At 39.6% G+C, this 18,058-nt stretch overlaps 1 protein-coding gene across 7 annotated transcripts in view; it reads left to right on the top strand.

Moving 5' to 3' along the window:
* The window catches only part of LOC100333228 (uncharacterized), a 21,276-nt gene extending 3,218 nt beyond the window's left edge, over window positions 1-18,058 (top strand). Inside the window, exons 1-3 of one of the 7 annotated variants that reach the window (XM_009301013.5) lie at window positions 2,620-2,676; window positions 3,243-3,400; window positions 13,258-18,058. In XM_009301013.5, the coding sequence (XP_009299288.2) occupies window positions 3,316-3,400; window positions 13,258-14,603 (1,431 nt within the window). In that variant the 5' untranslated portion in view covers window positions 2,620-2,676; window positions 3,243-3,315 and the 3' untranslated portion in view covers window positions 14,604-18,058. Of the gene's footprint in view, window positions 1-2,619; window positions 3,401-4,851; window positions 6,449-13,257 lie in introns of those variants that run through there. The other 6 variants (XM_002661833.8, XM_073948476.1, XM_073948475.1 and 3 more) reach the window with 6 other exon arrangements.

Below are 18,058 nucleotides of genomic sequence, written 5' to 3'. Positions count from 1 at the left end.
CTCGAACGTATCAATTCATGATCACATGCGTCTTACGAGCGCGCCACTGAGACTATTAAGCGTCCTGCAACATTTTACAGATATAAATCACACTATTTCATTTTTTTTAATGCACTCAGTGCGATATGTTCAGACTCAACTGTGTTAACTGCATCAGCTAAACTCTCCCACTCTATTTTTTTTCTTTTGTTGTTAATTCCGGAGAACAAACTTGCAAATAACACCGCTTTTCTCCGATCTACCTCCGAAAGCAGCACCTCCAATTCACATTCTGTTCAAAGTTTCTCTTTTTGCTTGCTTTTGCCGTTGCTTTTTCGTTGGGTTTTGCCATTAGCATAGTCATTAGCATATTCATACGGGGGAGGAGCAGGGAGGGGTTTTGTGCTCGTGCATGTTGCGCTCAGTTTCACGTTCATTCAGATGTACAAAAGAATATGCGTGAGATTCGGCGTACGCAGTATTTCATACATCTGAATTTCTTTCTGCGTACGCACATTTACAGCTTTGTGCCTACGCAATGTTTTAGTAAGATTTCCACGCAAGTCTTCGTACATGAGGCCCCAGAACTGTCGTTTTGGTCATTCTAAAACACCAAAACTATTTCGGGATTAGCGTTACTATATTTTAGGCATGAGATATGACGGTATGATAACCTTGGATAATGATATCACAGTTTCACCGTATTGTGATTTCTGCTCTAAAATATGCTCCTTTTAAATATCTGGGTAAGAAACAAAACCTTTTTTCCACTTGAGAACAATATATATATTGTATTTTGAGAAACATTTCCGAAATATTTCAGGCTAAATAATTCAAATGAAACAACTTACACTGCCTTCATTAATTTTTCAAACACAGATTTATTTACAATTTAAATGGCATTTTTGGATATTTTTTCTGCTGGAGATAGTGTTGTCCTAAAAAACAAAAACGTAAATAAAAAATCTTACGTATATCAGGAATGGTATAGCAGAAAATTTAGGCGGTTTTAAAACCTTGACTTTTCCAATAGCGCGGTATACCTTGAAAACGGTTATCGTCCCATGCCTATATTATTAACAACCTCCAGAACTGTCAAGAGCATCTGCGCTCTGCGTCTCATGGTTTTAAAGGCGTTTATTGCTTGTCGGCATTGTCCTCTGAGTTGAAAGTCATTTATTAAATATATAAAAGATTGACGCAGTTACTCCTACCTCAACAAATTCTGTTTGTACTGTGGATATTTGCTGCAAGTTTATCAGGAAGTGAGGATTTTGTTTTCTTTGACTCGTTGGACGGAAAAACTGCTTTATTCGCACGTCTTTTAAGCGATATTCCAGTTTTGTGCATGAATTGTTTTAATTTCTTTTCTATTTTTAAATTTAGAAATCACTTTTATTTGAATCTCTTTTACTAGCACCATGAAAAGAGGTTTACTTTTGGCAAGCTTGAACTTATATACAGCTGAAGTCAGAATTATTAGCTCCCTTTGAATTTTTAGTTTCTTTTTTAAATATTTCCCAAAAGATGTGTAACAGAACAAGGAAATTTGCACAGTTTGTCTGATAATAATTTTTTCTTCTGGAGAAAGTCTTGTTTGTTTTATTTCGGCTAGAATAAAAGCAGTTTTAATTTTTTTAAAGCCATTTTAAGGTCAAAATTATTAGCCCCTTTAAGCTATATTTTTTTCCAGTTATTATACAATAACTTGCCTAATTAACCTAGTTAAGCCTTTGAATGTCACTTTAAGCTGTGTAGAAGTGTCTTGAATAACATCTATTCAAATGTTAGTTACTGTCATCATGGCAAAGATCAAATAAATCAGTTATTAGAGATGAATTATTAAGACTATTATGTTTAGAAATATGCTGAAGAAATCTTTTCTCCATTAAACAGAAATTCGGGAAAAAATAAACAGGGGGATTAATAACTCTGACTTAAACTGTATGTGAAATTTACATAATAATAAAATACATTTTATAATAAAGCCAGCGTCTTTTAAAGAGTGATCCTTAACATACTAACCCAAAACCACATGTATATAAGGTAAGAAAAATGATTTAAAAATATTACGAGCAATAAAAGCTTCAACTTTAATCCAAAAAAAAGTTGAATATGTTGTCAAGACAAAAAATAAATGTGAAATAGTTTCATTGAAGCTTTCACAAAAACAGCATTCTAACTCAATATCAATTTTACATTTGTGTAGGAATATTTTTGTGAGATAAACTCAGTAAATTCATTTAAAGACACAAATATATCCCACTCCTCCTCTCAGTAAACTTTAGCTGTAAACTTTAACCGGATCTCAAAACTTTCCATATTATAATATATATAAAAAAAATAATATATATATATATATATATATATATATATATATATATATATATATATATATATATATATATATATTTTTTTTTTTTTTTTTTACAGTCTGAATAATACAAGGCGCTGTCTTTTAGTCAGAAATACACACACACACACACACACACACACACACACACACACACACACACACAATGTACATATAATAAGTAATGATACTTTTATATTACTTTAAAATAAAGTGTGCACTATTGGAGACTGTTGAGTTGATTCTTCCTCAAATCCCTCAGTTCTAAGTGAGACTTTTATTTTGGTACTCTGCAATGACCTAACAAGTCTGCGCAGCGCTTTCGTGTTTGCGGTTCAACAGAGGTTTGTGTTTTAAACCCTGCAGCCTCTTTTAAACTGAATTATAGTTTACTATTCAACTAATGTTAATGCTAAATGAATGGTCATCAAATGTAACCGTGTAATAGTCAATCTAACTTTTACTTTAAGTACAAAACGACGTAATTAGTGCGAGTAGAAGAAAAAGGCAACATTGTTGACACGCAAACGCTTTTCTGTCTCTGTTAAACTGGTTTATTATTTAGTTGTAAAGATGTAAAATATTACCTGGACACGATTTCTGCCTCCAGCAGTGTTCAAGCTTTAAAATGGAGAACACATGTGACTTATATTGTAGTCTCTTTCTATAATCTACAGCTGACTGTATTGTTTGTGATGTTTTGCCTGTGACCATTGTTGAGGTACTTTTAAACATGTTATATTGTGATTAATATTACCTCTGACATCCAGTCAAAACAGTGTAAATGCACACAAGCTAGCTTTACAAACTCTCTGTGTTGATAAATGTGCAATATTAATAACTACACTGGTCAACACATTCATTTTTATTGTTTATTTCTGTTGTTTTTCTCATCTTAAACTGAGGAAAGTGACTAAACGCAGAGGAAAACTCCTGGAGAAGCGACTGAGATCTGCTCTTCATTATCATCTACTGTTATAAAGATGGCGTCTCTTAAAGAGGAGAGTGAAGAACTGAGGATTACAGAAGTGTTCACACTGAAACATGAAGATCCTGAGGAGCAAACAGGTTAGTTTTTACTTCTCCAAGCTGAACTCAGAGTCATTTAATTCTCAATCAAGTGTGCAGCTCTAAACAAATCAATAATATTTTAGAGAAATCTCGTGTTTGTCACAATTGAATGTTTCAGATCATCAAACAAAGTTAAATATTTGTGAAAGATAACGGCATATGCAGTTTTGACAAATGAAGGTTATTTATTATGAAGGAAAAACGTATGACAAAACTACGTAGCCCTTTGTGAAGGTGTTTGGTCCCTGCACCCTATAACTGGGCCACCCTTTGTAGTAACAACTTAATTTGAGTGTTTTCGATAGCTAGCAACGAGTCTGTAACAGCGCTGGGGATGATTTCTGTCCCACTTATCTTTGCAGTATTGTTGTAATTCAGCCACATTGGAGGGATTCATAAACCTTTTAAGGTCATGCCACAGCATCTCAATTTGATTCAGGACAGGACTTTAACTAGGCCACTCCAAAGTCTTTTTCGCTCGCATTTGCGACTAACAATAGGTATGTGCGAACTGGAAAATATATTTAGTCGCACATGTGCGTTTTTTTTTTTTTTTTTATATGTATTTATTGAGTTTTTGCATTAACAGTTTAAAGCATTACATTACTCCTACCCTACCAAAACCTCGGCGTTGAAAGAGAAGAATAAAAAATATATATATACATACATATATGCACAAACACACATATACGCATCATTCCAGAGTTCCTGAGATGACGGTGGAAAAACAGAGTGTACCATATTTGTTCAGTCCATATGTTGTCATTTAACATGAGAGGCTTGGTAACATCCAAAAGAGGGAATATAGAAAAGAGGTGCATCTTAATACAAAGAGAAAAGAACACACACATGTGCGATTTTTTTTATTTATTTGTTTATTTATTTTTATAAGCTTGATTGATGACTTAATTCACTCGGCCACGGTAAAACAACATGCTCTTATTACATTGGAAGTCTATTGTGACTGTAGCACACATTGACGCTGTCAACAGCATCACATCTCTTCTAGTTTATTTACTGTACTTCACGTCAAGCGGTCTTGATTCAATGCTAAGCAACGCAAGGCACCGAATTGCGGCGTGTCGCACATCGTGTGAGCCTCATAGAAAACGCCAACAATTCGGGCATGGATGGCATATCAATGCTCAACCAGTATGAAGGCTGATTTATACTTCTGCGTCAAACGCACGCGTATGCTTTGGCGTTGACGCATAGCCCTTCGCCATGGCCGTCGACGTCGCTGAAGTGCATTTCTCAAAAAATGTAACTACACGTTGCAACGACGCGTAGCGCAAGCTCTGTGATTGGTCGGCTTGGTAGCGCTGACGAGTCTGGACGGGATTGAGAGCCGCGCGAATGGTGCGAGCCTGATGAAGCGATTGTTTACAAGTGTGGAGTCCCGCGAAGGAGCTCCTGATGGAAACATTTGTTTTGTGTTTACCTCATAGTTAAAGTTGTTGCACGTCCGCCGGTTCCTGCCTCATAATGAGCGAGTTTGAGTCACTTGTACATCCCGGAAGTATTCAGGAAAAGCAAAACAGCAGCGAAGAAACTCGACACAGAGGAACATTTACACCTCACTGCCAACTAGCGTTTCAGAAGTGTTAATGCAGACCAAAAGAGATAAGTATAAATGCACAGCTACGAGATTCTGCTTTTGATATTAATCGTATTCGTTTTTGCATAACTCTATGCGTCTCAATCTCTCAGCAGCACCAACACTACAGCAGAGAGAGAGAGAAGATTTGACCTGTCAGTGGTGTGCATGGGTAGTAAATTTTTCTTTTCTTTAAGAAACACTTTTAAATGCTCAACAATTTTTTTTTTATTTGTCTGTTAAATAAGAATAAGAAATCATTCTATTGCTGAAAGCCATTAAGGGTTTATTAGTAAATATAGTGTCAGTTTGGGGCAGAAGGTCATAGAGGGATTCCCATATTCAGCTCTTTATTAAACACTATTTAAGCTGTTGTCACCAGAAGGGTCTGGCTGCAGAGTTGCACTTGCATCCTCAGGCTTGCATGCTCAGGCACCTACACTTCTTATCCAAGTGACTTGAAATCCACACAAATAAGCCAAAGGTAAGTTTCCAGTTGGTTTGCGTTGACAGTGACGACGTTGTCAAATAATTCTAAGTACTTAAGTTGTACACCATGACAGAACCCACCCCCACCCCCCGAAAAGCGCTTAGTATATTCAACACATTTACACAATTTCCCTAGGCAGGCTACTATTGACATTCATACCAGCAAAGATTATTTATTTATATAAACTATCAGGGCTAAATATACACACAAGGTATTCTTCCACAGTTATGAATAAAACTAAAATTCAAATTTGCCGTGTGTTTTTTTTTTTTTTTTATGTTAAAGGGTCACGAAACACCAAAGCACATTTTTTGAGCTGTTGAAAGTCGTATGTGTCACACACTGCTATAAACACTATTAGGACACCTATATTTCACTAAAAAGTGAAAATCAGTTGTTTTTGAGTTATTTCGAGCAAATTCGTACTTCCGGTTTTAAACAAATTTTTGAAGCTGCGTCACGGCCATGAGATAATAGCGTGTATTCCAGCGTGCAGACTGGATGTCTGTACCGGGGCGTCCCGTATTACGTCTCTGAGTGCGTTGCATTCATTCATGAGTATGGCTTGGTTCAAACCAATCAGCGTGCTCTATTTTGTATGCGCTGCAGCTTCATTAATATGCATGCTAGCTTTCTTAGACTGTACCTGAAACAATGTTTTGACGGCAGAGAGACGACACACGTCGTGTTGCCGAAAGTTGTGGGAAAAGAATAAGAATTGTTTGGAGATACGGGTTGCCAGTGTTGCTTTTATAATGTAAAGGTTTTGTTTCATTTTTTTCTCTATGAGAGCGCTGCTGGAACTCACGCGTGGATCCGTGTACGCGACACGCGGCTGAAATACGTTTGTACAGAACATTTTTACAAGAGAGGATTTCTCATCTATGGTGAGATCCGGATTTGCTGCTCGTCTCCTTTAAAAAAAAAGACGCAGCTCCAGTATGTGTCTACAGATTCGGTAAGTGTGTGCGATCAGCACCCTTTCTTTGTTCGTTCAGATGGCAAAGTTATAGTTGGTATGGTCAGCTGTACTCTTTCAGTGTTTAAAGACAGACCTTAGTAAAAATGATTTCTAAGTTACTTAGTTTACAGTACGTTGATATCACTACTTTATTGAAATTTCATGGCCCTTTAAACATTTCAAGGAGAACTAATAGATACACATTATGCACTTCCACCAATGATTCTTGAATGACATGGGAAACTATTCTTGATAAGTTAGGACGTCTGCACAGGAGTACATCCAAATGAAAACACAGTTGCAGCGCAGCTTCAACAGTCTCTACATGATCCCAGTCCAGTTTTATAGGTCCTCCAAACATAATGTCGAGATCGACTTGATAAGGGAACATCTCGACTTGCTTAAAGGAAAGAAATACACAGATGATGTGTAACATTACTGCAGAGCTGTTGTAAGGCAAGCATTCGTGGTTCGTTACGATCTGTTTACGTAACTATAACAACTGTGGCGCATGTCGCCGTATGTTGCCAGAAACCACAGTGAAACAAAAGGCACTTAGGTAGGGTGACAGACAAGAAGTTTGTTGCAACCATCTTAATGAAATCCGTTACCTCAGAGATTCCTCCCCCTCAGAGACACCCTTAAGCCTGGTTTACTTCTGCGTCAAGTGACCGGCGTAACCCACGGCGCATGCAATGTGCATAGCTGTGCATTTATACTTCTGCGCGCTGTCTCTGTTGGTCTGCATTAACACTTCCGAAACGCTAGTTGGTAGTGAGGTGTTAATGTGTCTCTCTGTCGAGTTTCTTCGCTGATGTTTTGCTTTTCCTGAACACTTCCGGGATGTACACGTGGCTCAAACTCGCTCATTTTGAGGCAGGAACCGGCGGACATGCAACAACTTTAACTATGAGGTAAACACAAAACAAAACTTTCCATCCGGAGCTCCTTAACGGGACTCCACACTTGTAAACAATCAGGCTCGCACCATTCGCGCGGCTCTCGGTCCCGCCCAGACTCGTCAGCGCTACCAAGCCGACCAATCACAGAGTTTACACTATGCGTCGTTGCGACGTGTAGTTACATTTTTTGAGAGGTGCACGTCAGCGACGGCCACGGCGAAGGGCTATGCATCAGCGCCGTAGCATGCGCCGCCGTTTGATGCAGAAGTATAAATCAGCCTTTAAGTTAAATTACCCAAGGACTTTCATGCAACTGGACACAGGTGGCAATTTGTAAATGACGTCACTTGCAGAGAAAACGTGGCTGCGTGAGCGTGCAAGTGCAAATCTGCAGCCAGACTCTATTTGTTCTTACAGCAAAATAAAACCTGCTCTAGTAATTGCGTTCAAATGAACGAAACTGCTTTGCTTTGTACATGTACATTTAGTAGGCAAAAACACTATTTATTTTTATATATTTTCACTGCGCTCCTAAAATTCAGTTTCAGCCATTCAGAAATGGGTTTTGCTTTTGTGCTTTAAATATAGGGGTGTCAAAATGAATTGTTTTTTCAGTGCACCATGATGCAGACGCGGACAATTTTGTATTTGTTCAGTAACAATCACAAACGATCATTTATCTCATATGCGCTATGTTCTGGTAGCTTACTATGGCGAGGGAAGCGACTGCAAGTAATGAAGACGCTCCAACTAGCGCGTGACCACTAATAGGGGGTGTAAAGGCTGATTTATACTTCTGCGTCAAACGCCGGCGTATGCTACGGCGCTGACGCATAGCCCTTCGCCGTGGCCGTCGGCGTCGCTGATGTGCACCTCTCAAAAAATGTAACTACACGTCGCAACGACACTTAGTGTAAGCTCTGTGATTGGTCGGCTTGGTAGCGCTGACGAAAAAAAATTTGCTTAAAGGGGCTAATAATTTTGTCCCAAAAATGTTTTTTTAAAAATTAAAAACTGCTTTTAATCTAGCTGAAATAAAACAAATAAGACTTTCTCTAGAAGAAAAAATATTATCAGACATACTGTGAAAATTTCATTGCTCTGTTAAACATCATTTGGGAAATATTAAAAGTAACAACCTAACAAATAAAGATTAAACACTTCAATACCTCTATAAGAAATACATTTGCTTTCTTTCTCACAACTGGTGCATAATCTAAATTTAAATATTTAGATACACCTATTTGGTGCTTTTTCTCTATGCATTAATTTGCTCAGAGTTTAGAGGTTTTTAGCTAAGAACACCAGTCTATCCACCATTGCAGGCTTGACAATTGAACGTTGGCAGGTGATTATGTTGCCACTTGCACTGAAAACGTGTTCGGATGGGGAACTTGATGCAGGAATAGAGAGATATTGGCGAGGTATGGGAAGCTTACTTTGTGTGTTTTCCACCATGCAAGTGGATCCTCCTCTTTGTCTATAGAAGGTGTCAGTAAGTAGTTGTTTAATTCTGCTTCCACAGCTTCCTTAATGGTTACAGAGAAAACACTCTTTGCTGTAGCTCCACTCTGTTTAAAGAAACTTCCCAAGGACTTCTTGGCTTTTTTAGCCTGGGATGTTTCAGCAACTTTGTGCTGTACCTCAGCGCTGCAGCTTACGATCTCTTCCTGTTATTCCATCATCTCTGATGCAATTCTGGCCTTTACTTTGGGCTTGTTGTCTGCATTAATGTAGTACATCTTGAATCGGGGGTCAAAACAAGATGCCACATCTAGCAGCTCCTGAGTAGCATCATCTTTATATTTCTCGTTTATGTAGTGCAACATCTCATTCTTCAAGGTCTCAGTCAGGTCAGTGTCTTCATCATGCGTTAATAGCATTGAAGTGCTGAAGAGGTGAAGAACCGGCTTCACATAGGAGACCCTAACATAATCTTCTCCTGAGAGTGCATCTGTGAAATCCAGCAGTGTCTTGCTGACAGATTCCAGGACATCTATATCTTGCCAGGTTGGAATCAGATGCCTTGCCGTCTTGTCCTCAGACAAAACCTGAGTTAAAGCCTTCTGCTGCTCTAAAATTCTGCTGATCATCATCTGTCTGGAACCCCATCTTGTTTAACATTCTGATATGAGGGAATGTACTGGTAAATTTAGGGCCTTCTGTGCTTTTTCTAGGGCACTTCTGGCCTTCCAGCTGTGAGAAAAGTGACCCACCAGCTTTTTACAGATACCTGTAGCACGATCGATGCGTCCATCCCTTTTCACTGCATTTTCTGGAAACATAAAAACAAAATTAAGAAACTGCATATTAATAATTCTAATAAATAAGATAAAAAATAAATTTCTCATTAAATATCATATATAAATATTCGCAAATTTTTTCTTTATATCATATTATTTTCTATTATAATATTATTAAATTTTTTTTTACACTTTTATTATTTATTATTTTACTTCTTTACCTTATCAAAACCCAAATATAGGGACATTATTAAGTTTTGAGTCTTGTAAACAAATGGAGAATACAATTTATTTTATAAATAAATATTCGGGAAAAGCAGCTTTCAGAGAATTAAATTTGCCTTAGATTACAAAACAAAAACAATATGATAAATAACCCAACTTAGAATTTTTTTTATTATTTTAAGGGTGCTTTCACAGCTACACTTTTGTTTCGGAACCTGTCTCGTTTGCCCAGTTAGCGCAGTTTGACATATGTGAACAGGGAAAATGCGCTTCTTTACACGCCAAAGTAATCGCTCTGAGACCGCCTGAGTGAGGCGGTCTCGGCTCGATTGAAACGAACCCTGGAGCGGTTCGATTGCAGTGAGAAAGCGATCCAATCAGGGCGCGGTTATATCACAGTGTTTTATGGATATGTAATAGGCATACGGCTATATGAAGAGAGAATTATGAGTAGGGCGGGAAGTTTCGCAAGTCTCCGGATACCCGCAATCGAGTGATGATCTCCCGGTAATCTCGCGTCTCCCTCCCGGTCCTCAAATAGGCATCGTCGCGTACCCTTCTCACCCCTCCCCACAGCATCTCTCCTTAGACACGTCGCGTGTGCGCACCCTGTCAATCACCACCAAACCACCACCTCTCCTAACAGCTTAGCGGGACGCTGCAAAAAAAACCCTGACACTCTGACCAATGGGAGGAGAGTTTACTCGCACGTGACTTGTTTTAGCTCTTTTGGTCCGATTAGAAACTTTGCAGTGTGAAAGCGAACCAAACCAAGAGCAAAGAGCAACAATGTAACATTTGTAATCTCTGTTTCGGAACAACTGAATCGATTCACAGGTGTGAAAGTCAAATCCTAGATAGCAAAAGCAACAGTAGTAAAATGCATGGATATCATTTACCAATTGCAAGATGCAGCCGGTGGCCAAAGCACTGCAACCTGGTCCACTTGTTGAGGGCGGCCTCCTTTACCATGTTCTCAGCGTTGTCTGTAGTTATAGTGACGAGACGTTTCTCATCCAGGCTCCAAGCAGCCAATGCTTCTCTCATCCCCATTGCGATGTTCTCGCCTGTATGGTCATCGGGGAAAAGTGCTGTTTGCAAACAGCGACTTCTCAGCTGGAAGCCCTCATCCACAAAGTGTACAGTCAGACTTATGAGGGGTCGGTTGTTCGGCTGGACCACAAATCTGTTGTTGCTGCGTAATATTTTACTCGTGACAAAAGCTCAGTTTCCACTTGTGCCTTGCATTTGTCGTACAGCTCTGGTATGGCAATTTGAGAAAAATAAGTGCGTGATGGCATAACATATCGCGACCGGATCATGTTTGCAAGAACGTGTTTGGTAACCGTGTCTATTGGTACCGTGTCTTTTGCGAGGTGAAATGTAATGGCATCAGTGATATCTTTCTGCCGTTTGGATCCCTTCTCATACGGCGTCACACTGGCAAAGGCATTCGAAATAGTTTTTTGCTTTGGACGACAATCTGATCTGGCTCCGCATTCGTCATACAGTGCTTTGTGATGCCGACTTAAATGGTCAAACAAATTAGTGGTGTTTCTGCGAGTTGTGGCCACAAATGCCAGGCACTCCCGACAAAATACTTTTACATTTTTGTATCCAAAATACTTCCATATAACCGATGTTGCGTTTCTTTTTCCAACCAAATCTTCCATTTTGGCGCCTTTCTCCCGTTCCGCGCTCATTTCATCACGGTCACGTGGAGACTGCATGCATGAAGCATGTTACGCAATGTGTGCTGATCAATTCGTTTTTCCAAATTCCTTATGTCTAAGTTTACTCATTTATAACAGATAAATATAGAACCGTAGACAGTTTAGAAATTATATATTTTTTATTTAATTGTATTAATTATTTATTTATTTATTATATATATATATATATATATATATATATATATATATATATATATATATATACACATATATATATATATATTAGCGCTGTCAAAATTAGTGCGTTAACGCATGCAATTAATTTTAAATAATTAACGTGTTAAAAAAAATTAACGCAGTTGCAGGTTTTTTTTTACTTCCTGTTTTGGTGGACGTGTGTTTAACATGCAAGAAATGTGGATAAGACCAAGGAAGCACTTTTTGAAGGCAAGTTTTTGTATAAAACAATTAGTTGCATCAGGTTATCCAGAATTTCATGCAATTTCGGGTGTTTCATTTTTAACTTTCTGTTGTAAGTTGACACCGCATGGCGAACAGAAAGAAAATCCTCCGCATTTCGTGACTCGGTGTTCCATTAAGGTAATAAAATCACTGCTTAGGCTACACGGTAGACTTTTAATAAGAGTATAATCTTAATCATATTAAAATCTGAGTATTGGTGTCTTATGTAAATGTACTCAGAACGTCTGGTGAAGTCGCGAGCTGTCAAAGACAGGGCTCATTTAACTCTGTCTATCAAACTGCCAATGACTGATTACCTTTAAACTTTCTGGCCATGCCCTAGCATCCACTTTTGGACCCTAGAAACCGTCCCATAGACTTCCAAACTTTGTGAGTTCATAACTCTGCGTCAGACTGTCCTACAGACTAATGGCTGAGCTCATTTAACTCAGTCTAGCCAGCAGCCAATCACTGATGGCCTTTCAACTTTCTAGCCAAACCCTAACTACCACATACTGCACCCTAGCAACTGTCCCATAGACTGCCATTATAGATGTTCAGATTGATATCGTCATGCTGCAGTGTGATAAAGACATGGGGGTTGTTTTTAACTGTTCATACTGGAAAGTAGCTTTGATACATCATCAGTCTAAGCTGTCAATCAACTCCATAGCAACAAAACAGAATAACCTAGGAACGGTATAACAGCAGCTATATCTCAGCATCAGAACATCGTAGAGAAGCGGGGGTTGAATTGTTTGACTCATGCTAGCACACCATCTATCTATCTATCTATCTATCTATCTATCTATCTATCTATCTATCTATCTATCTATCTATCTATCTATCTTCTATCTATCAATCTATCTATCTATCTATCTATCTATCTATCTATCTATCTATCTATCTATCTATCTATCTATCTATCTATCATCTACCATCAGGCTTTCTCAAGCCAGCCTCAAAGTTTGTTCTCAAACTTTAAGAATCTATTTTTTATTGAACCTCCAACTCTGAATCTTCACATGATCTAACACACCAGTTGTTAAGTTATCAACTGTTAGTTTCCCTTTCTTAACATTATGTATTTAAGACTTACTGCTCTTTATGAGATCTTAGACCTTCAAAGAGTTTAGGACCTGCAGAAACCTTGCATGACAGTAACTTTTTAGTGGAAATATTTACAAAGATAGAAGTAGAGGACCTAATGCTGAGCCCTGTAGCACTCAATGGTTTAGATATTCTGTGTTGGTTTTCATGTCTGCTGTTTTGTGACTTTAACTGGTGTTTTTTCACTTTAGGGCTGATGGTGCTGTCAGAAGAGACTCGGGAAGTGAATGAAATTAAAGAGGTTGATCAGTATGGGAATCACCAAGATTTAATGACCGATGAACCATCTTCAGTGGCAAAGAACACTTCATGTGAAAGAGCTGAGAAAACCAAACCTTTCCCCTGTCATCAGTGTGGAAAACATTTTAGTCGAAAACATGGCCTTAATCTTCACATGAGAACTCACACTGGAGAGAAACCGTACTCGTGTACTGTATGTGGAAAGCAATTCAGTCAAAATCGCTACCTTGAATTGCACATGATCATTCACACCGGGGAGAAGCCATTTGCCTGTCGGCATTGTGGAAAAAGATTCAGTCGAATGCGTTGTCTTAAAGCTCATTTTCGTGTTCACACTGGAGAGAAGCCGTATACCTGCCAACAGTGCGGAAGGAGTTTTGCATATAAGTCTACTCTTAATTCTCACATTATCCATCACACTGGAGAGAAACCGTTTCCGTGTGATCAGTGTGAAAAGAGTTATGTTTTTAAAAGTCAACTTAACCGGCACAAGAGGATTCACGCCGAAGATAATCATTTCATATGTGATCAGTGTGGAAAGAGTTTTAAACGGAAAAGATACTTTGACCAGCACATGAAGAATCACAGAGAGAAATTTTTAATATGCGATCAGTGTGGAAGGAGGTGCATTAGTGAATCAGGTTTGAAATCGCACATGAGAGTTCACACCGGAGAGAAGCCTTACTCATGCACAGAGTGTGGAAAGAGTTTCGGTCAAAAGCCCAACCTTGAGGTGCACATGAGAGTTCACAGTGGAGAGAAGCCTTTTCCCTGCCAGCATTGTGGAAAGAGATTCGTTACGTCATATTTGCTTAAATCCCACATGAACGTTCACACTGGTAAGAAGCCGCATACCTGCCGGCCGTGTGGAAAGAGATTTGCTCAATTGTCAGCCCTTAAAGTCCACATGAGAGTTCACACCGGAGAGAGACCTTACACCTGCGCACAATGCGGAAAGGGTTTTGCTCAGAAACATGGCTTTCATGTTCACATGAGAACGCACACCGGAGAGAGACCTTACAAATGCACGCAGTGTGGTAAAGGCTTTACAAGTAAAGAGAGCCAAACTATACACATGAGAACTCATTACACTGGAATTAAACCGTTCGCATGTGATGAGTGTGGAAAGAGATTTGTTTGTAAAACTTACCTCAACCAGCACATGAAGATCCACACAGAAGAGATTACATGCTTTCAGTCTGAAAAGAGGTTCACTGTAAGGACCCGCAAATTACACATGGCCAAGCAAGCCTGCAAGTCTGGCCACAATAGCAATCCTCAAGATTTGCATAAGTGAGCATTTCAGCCCTGTCTTGCCGATTAATCTAGCAACAAACATCCAGTGCTGCTGCGCCTGTTCGTGTCTATGCTATGATTTACTCCACGGAAATGCCTGTTTAAAGGGCCATGAAACCCCCTCGTTTCAGCAGGGTGTTTTCACACCTCTACTTTGGAAAAAGTCAGAAAAGTGGGCGTGTACACATAATACACGCTATTATGTCATGATCGTGACGCAGCTTCAAAAATTAGTTTCAAACAGGAAGCACGAATTTGCTTGAAATAATGCAAAAACAACCAATTTACACTTTTTAGTAAAATATAGGTGTCCTAATAGTGTTTTTAGCAGTGTGGGACACATATACGACTGTCAACAGCTCAAAAAATGTGGTTTGCTGTTTCGTGACCCTTTAAAGTCGCCCCCATAGTTTTAAATCAGGGAATGGCAACTGCAGAGTTTAGCTTCAACTCAAATCCAACACATCTGGCTGTAGCTTTCTAGTGATCCTGAAGAAACTAGCTGCTTCCCAATTCCAAGAATGCAGAGAACGTACTCGTGTTCTTGTGAAGACCGGTCATGCCAGGTTACCTCAGGAGACCGTGAGAACTCTGAGAGACGAGATGCTGAGTTCTTCCTGATGGTCACGTGACCATCAGGAATATTTAAACAATACAGCAGTCATACAATGCTTAAAAACCTTACAAATATACTTTGCGCAATACAAATAAGACCGATTTTAATATGGATTTCAGCAAATAGGCACCCTTAATGTGTTTAAGCCTTTTAAGGTTTTACAGATTTTACTTTTAAGATCATACAGTGGCTGTGGAAGCTATTCAGACCCCCTTGAACGTTTCACTCTTTGTTATATTGCAGCCGTTTGCTAAAGTCGTTCAAGTTACTCATTAATATAAACACAGCAGCCGATATTGACAGAAACGCACAAAATTAATGACATTTTTGCAGATTTATTAAAAAAGAAACTGAAATACCACATGGTCCTAAGTATTTAGACCACAGGTGTCAAACTCAGTTCCAAAAGGGCCGCAGCTCTGCACAGTTTAGTTCCAACCCTAATTAAACACACCTGATCAAACTAATTGAGTCCTTCAGGCTTGTTTGAAACCTACAGGTAAGTGTGTTGGAGCAGGGTTGGAACTAAACTGCAGGGCTTCGGCCCTCCAGGAATTGAGTTTGACACCCCTGATTTAGACCCTTTGCAGTGACACTCAAATATTTAACTTAGCTGTCCATTTCTTCTGATACTTGAGATGGTTCTACGCCTTCATTTGAGGCCAGCAGCGTTTGATTATACTGATTTGGACTTGATTAAGGACCTCATGGGGCAGTTCATGCAAGACAAAGACATCGGCTGCGTCCGAAACCGCATACTTCCATACTGTACAGTACGCTAAAATCAGTATGCGAGCCGAGTGGTATGTCCGAATTCATAGAATTCGAAAATCAGTATGCGAGAAGTACCCGGATGACTTACTACTTCCGGCGAGATTCTGCGAGACGCTGCTCTATCCCATAATGCCCCGCGAGCGAATTCATGAATGGGAGTGAAGCGACGCAAATGACGCAGGTAGGTCGCGTGACCATAACAAAATGGCGGATGTAGTACGTCCGAATTCCATTCATACTGCTCACATTCATACTGTATAGAACGCACTTTTCTAACAGCCGAGTAGTACGTTTACATTCAAATGCAGTACCTATTGAGTAGTAGGCGGTTTCGGACGCAGCCATCGATTGCTATGGACTGGCCAGTCCATTCCCCAGACCGAAATCCAATTTGGGACATCATGTCTCGTTCCATCCACCAGCGCACTGTCCAGGAGTTGGCAGATTCTCTAAGGAGACCGTCCACCACCTCATCAGGAGCATGACCAGGCATTGTAGGGAGGTCATACATGTATGTAGGGACCGCACACACACTAATGAGCCTCATTTTGACTTGTTGTAAAGACATTACATCAAAGTTGGATCAGCCTGTAGTGTGTTTTTCCACTTCAGTTTGGAGTGTGACTCCAGACCTCCATGAGGTAATAAATTTGATTTTCATTGATTATTTTTGTGTGATTTTGTTGTCAGCACATTCAACTACATTTCTCAGTAGTGTGCCGGTAGCGTTGCTACTTTCCAAATCAAAAGGCTTTTCAGTAGTGAAGCTATTATTTTAAGCAGGTAGCACAGTAGTGTCTACACAAGCTACATTTACTGATCGCGGATCGTTAAATGATGCCACGGCCATTCACTAATCTGTGAGGTCTGTGTCTGGTTGATGAATCTATATCAGGGGTGTCCAAACTCAGTCCTGGAGGGTCGGTGTCCTGGAGAGTTTATCTCCAACTTGCTTCAACACACCTGCCAGGAAGTTTCTAGTTTATCTAGTAGAAGCTTAGTTAGCTGGTTCAGATGTGTTTGATTAGGGTTGGAGCTAAACTCTCCTGGACACCGGCCCTCCAGGACCGAGTTTGGACATCCTTGATCTATATGACAGCGAGAATGGCGGATTCGTCTTTGTGTTTTACGGTGGTCAAAAACAAACGTTTGGGTGAGTCACTACCACCTTTCGCTCCAGTCGGTGAGGTCGCCAATCAGTCATTGGGTTGACACAGAAACCTGCTTGATGGAAAGATGACTTTAGAGGACTTATTACTGAAGCAGGACCCTCGTATCTCACCGTGTTGCAAAGTTATTTCTGATAAATACATTTCTAATCAGAAGATCACAGCGGAGGACCGCACTGGGTGCCACTCCTGTCAGCTAAGAAGAGGAAACTGAGGCTACAATTCACACAGGCTCACCAAAATTGGACAATAGAAGATTGGAAAAAACGTTGCCTGGTCTGATGAGTCTCGATGTCTGCTGCAACATTCCAATGGTAGGGTCAGAATTTGGCATCAACGAGCATGGATGCATGCCTGCCTTGTTTTAAAGGATCAGGCTGGTGGTTTAATGGTATGAGGGAAATTTTCTTGGCACACTTTGGGCTCATTAGCACCAACTGAGCATCATGTCAACGCCACCGCCTACCTGAGTATCGTTGCTGACCATGTCCATCCCTTTATAACCACAGTGTACCTATCATCTGATGGCTACTTCAAGCAGGATATATTAACGCGCCATGTCATAAAGCGTGAATCATCTCAGACTGTTTTTTTGAACATGACTATGAGGTCACTGTACTCAAATGGCCTCCACAGTCACCAGAGCTCAATCCAATAGAGCACCTTTGGGATGTGGTGGAGTGGGAGTTTCACATCATGGATGTGCAGCTGACAAATCCGCAGCAACTGTGATGCTATCATGTCAATGTAGATATATATATATATATATTTATACACGCAGTCCTTTATTTTACCCTTTACTATACATTACTGCTGTATTTTAAGTGTGCTGCACCTGGTTTCATGATTTTCTATTTGTTGTTTTTTATTGCTGTCTAATAAAACAATCATGTCTCA

Source organism: Danio rerio, chromosome 4 (genome assembly GCF_049306965.1).
Source record: "Danio rerio strain Tuebingen ecotype United States chromosome 4, GRCz12tu, whole genome shotgun sequence".
Classification (NCBI taxonomy): domain Eukaryota; kingdom Metazoa; phylum Chordata; class Actinopteri; order Cypriniformes; family Danionidae; genus Danio; species Danio rerio.
Note: the sequence above shows the minus strand (reverse complement) of the source record. Positions and strands in the feature narration are given on the sequence as shown.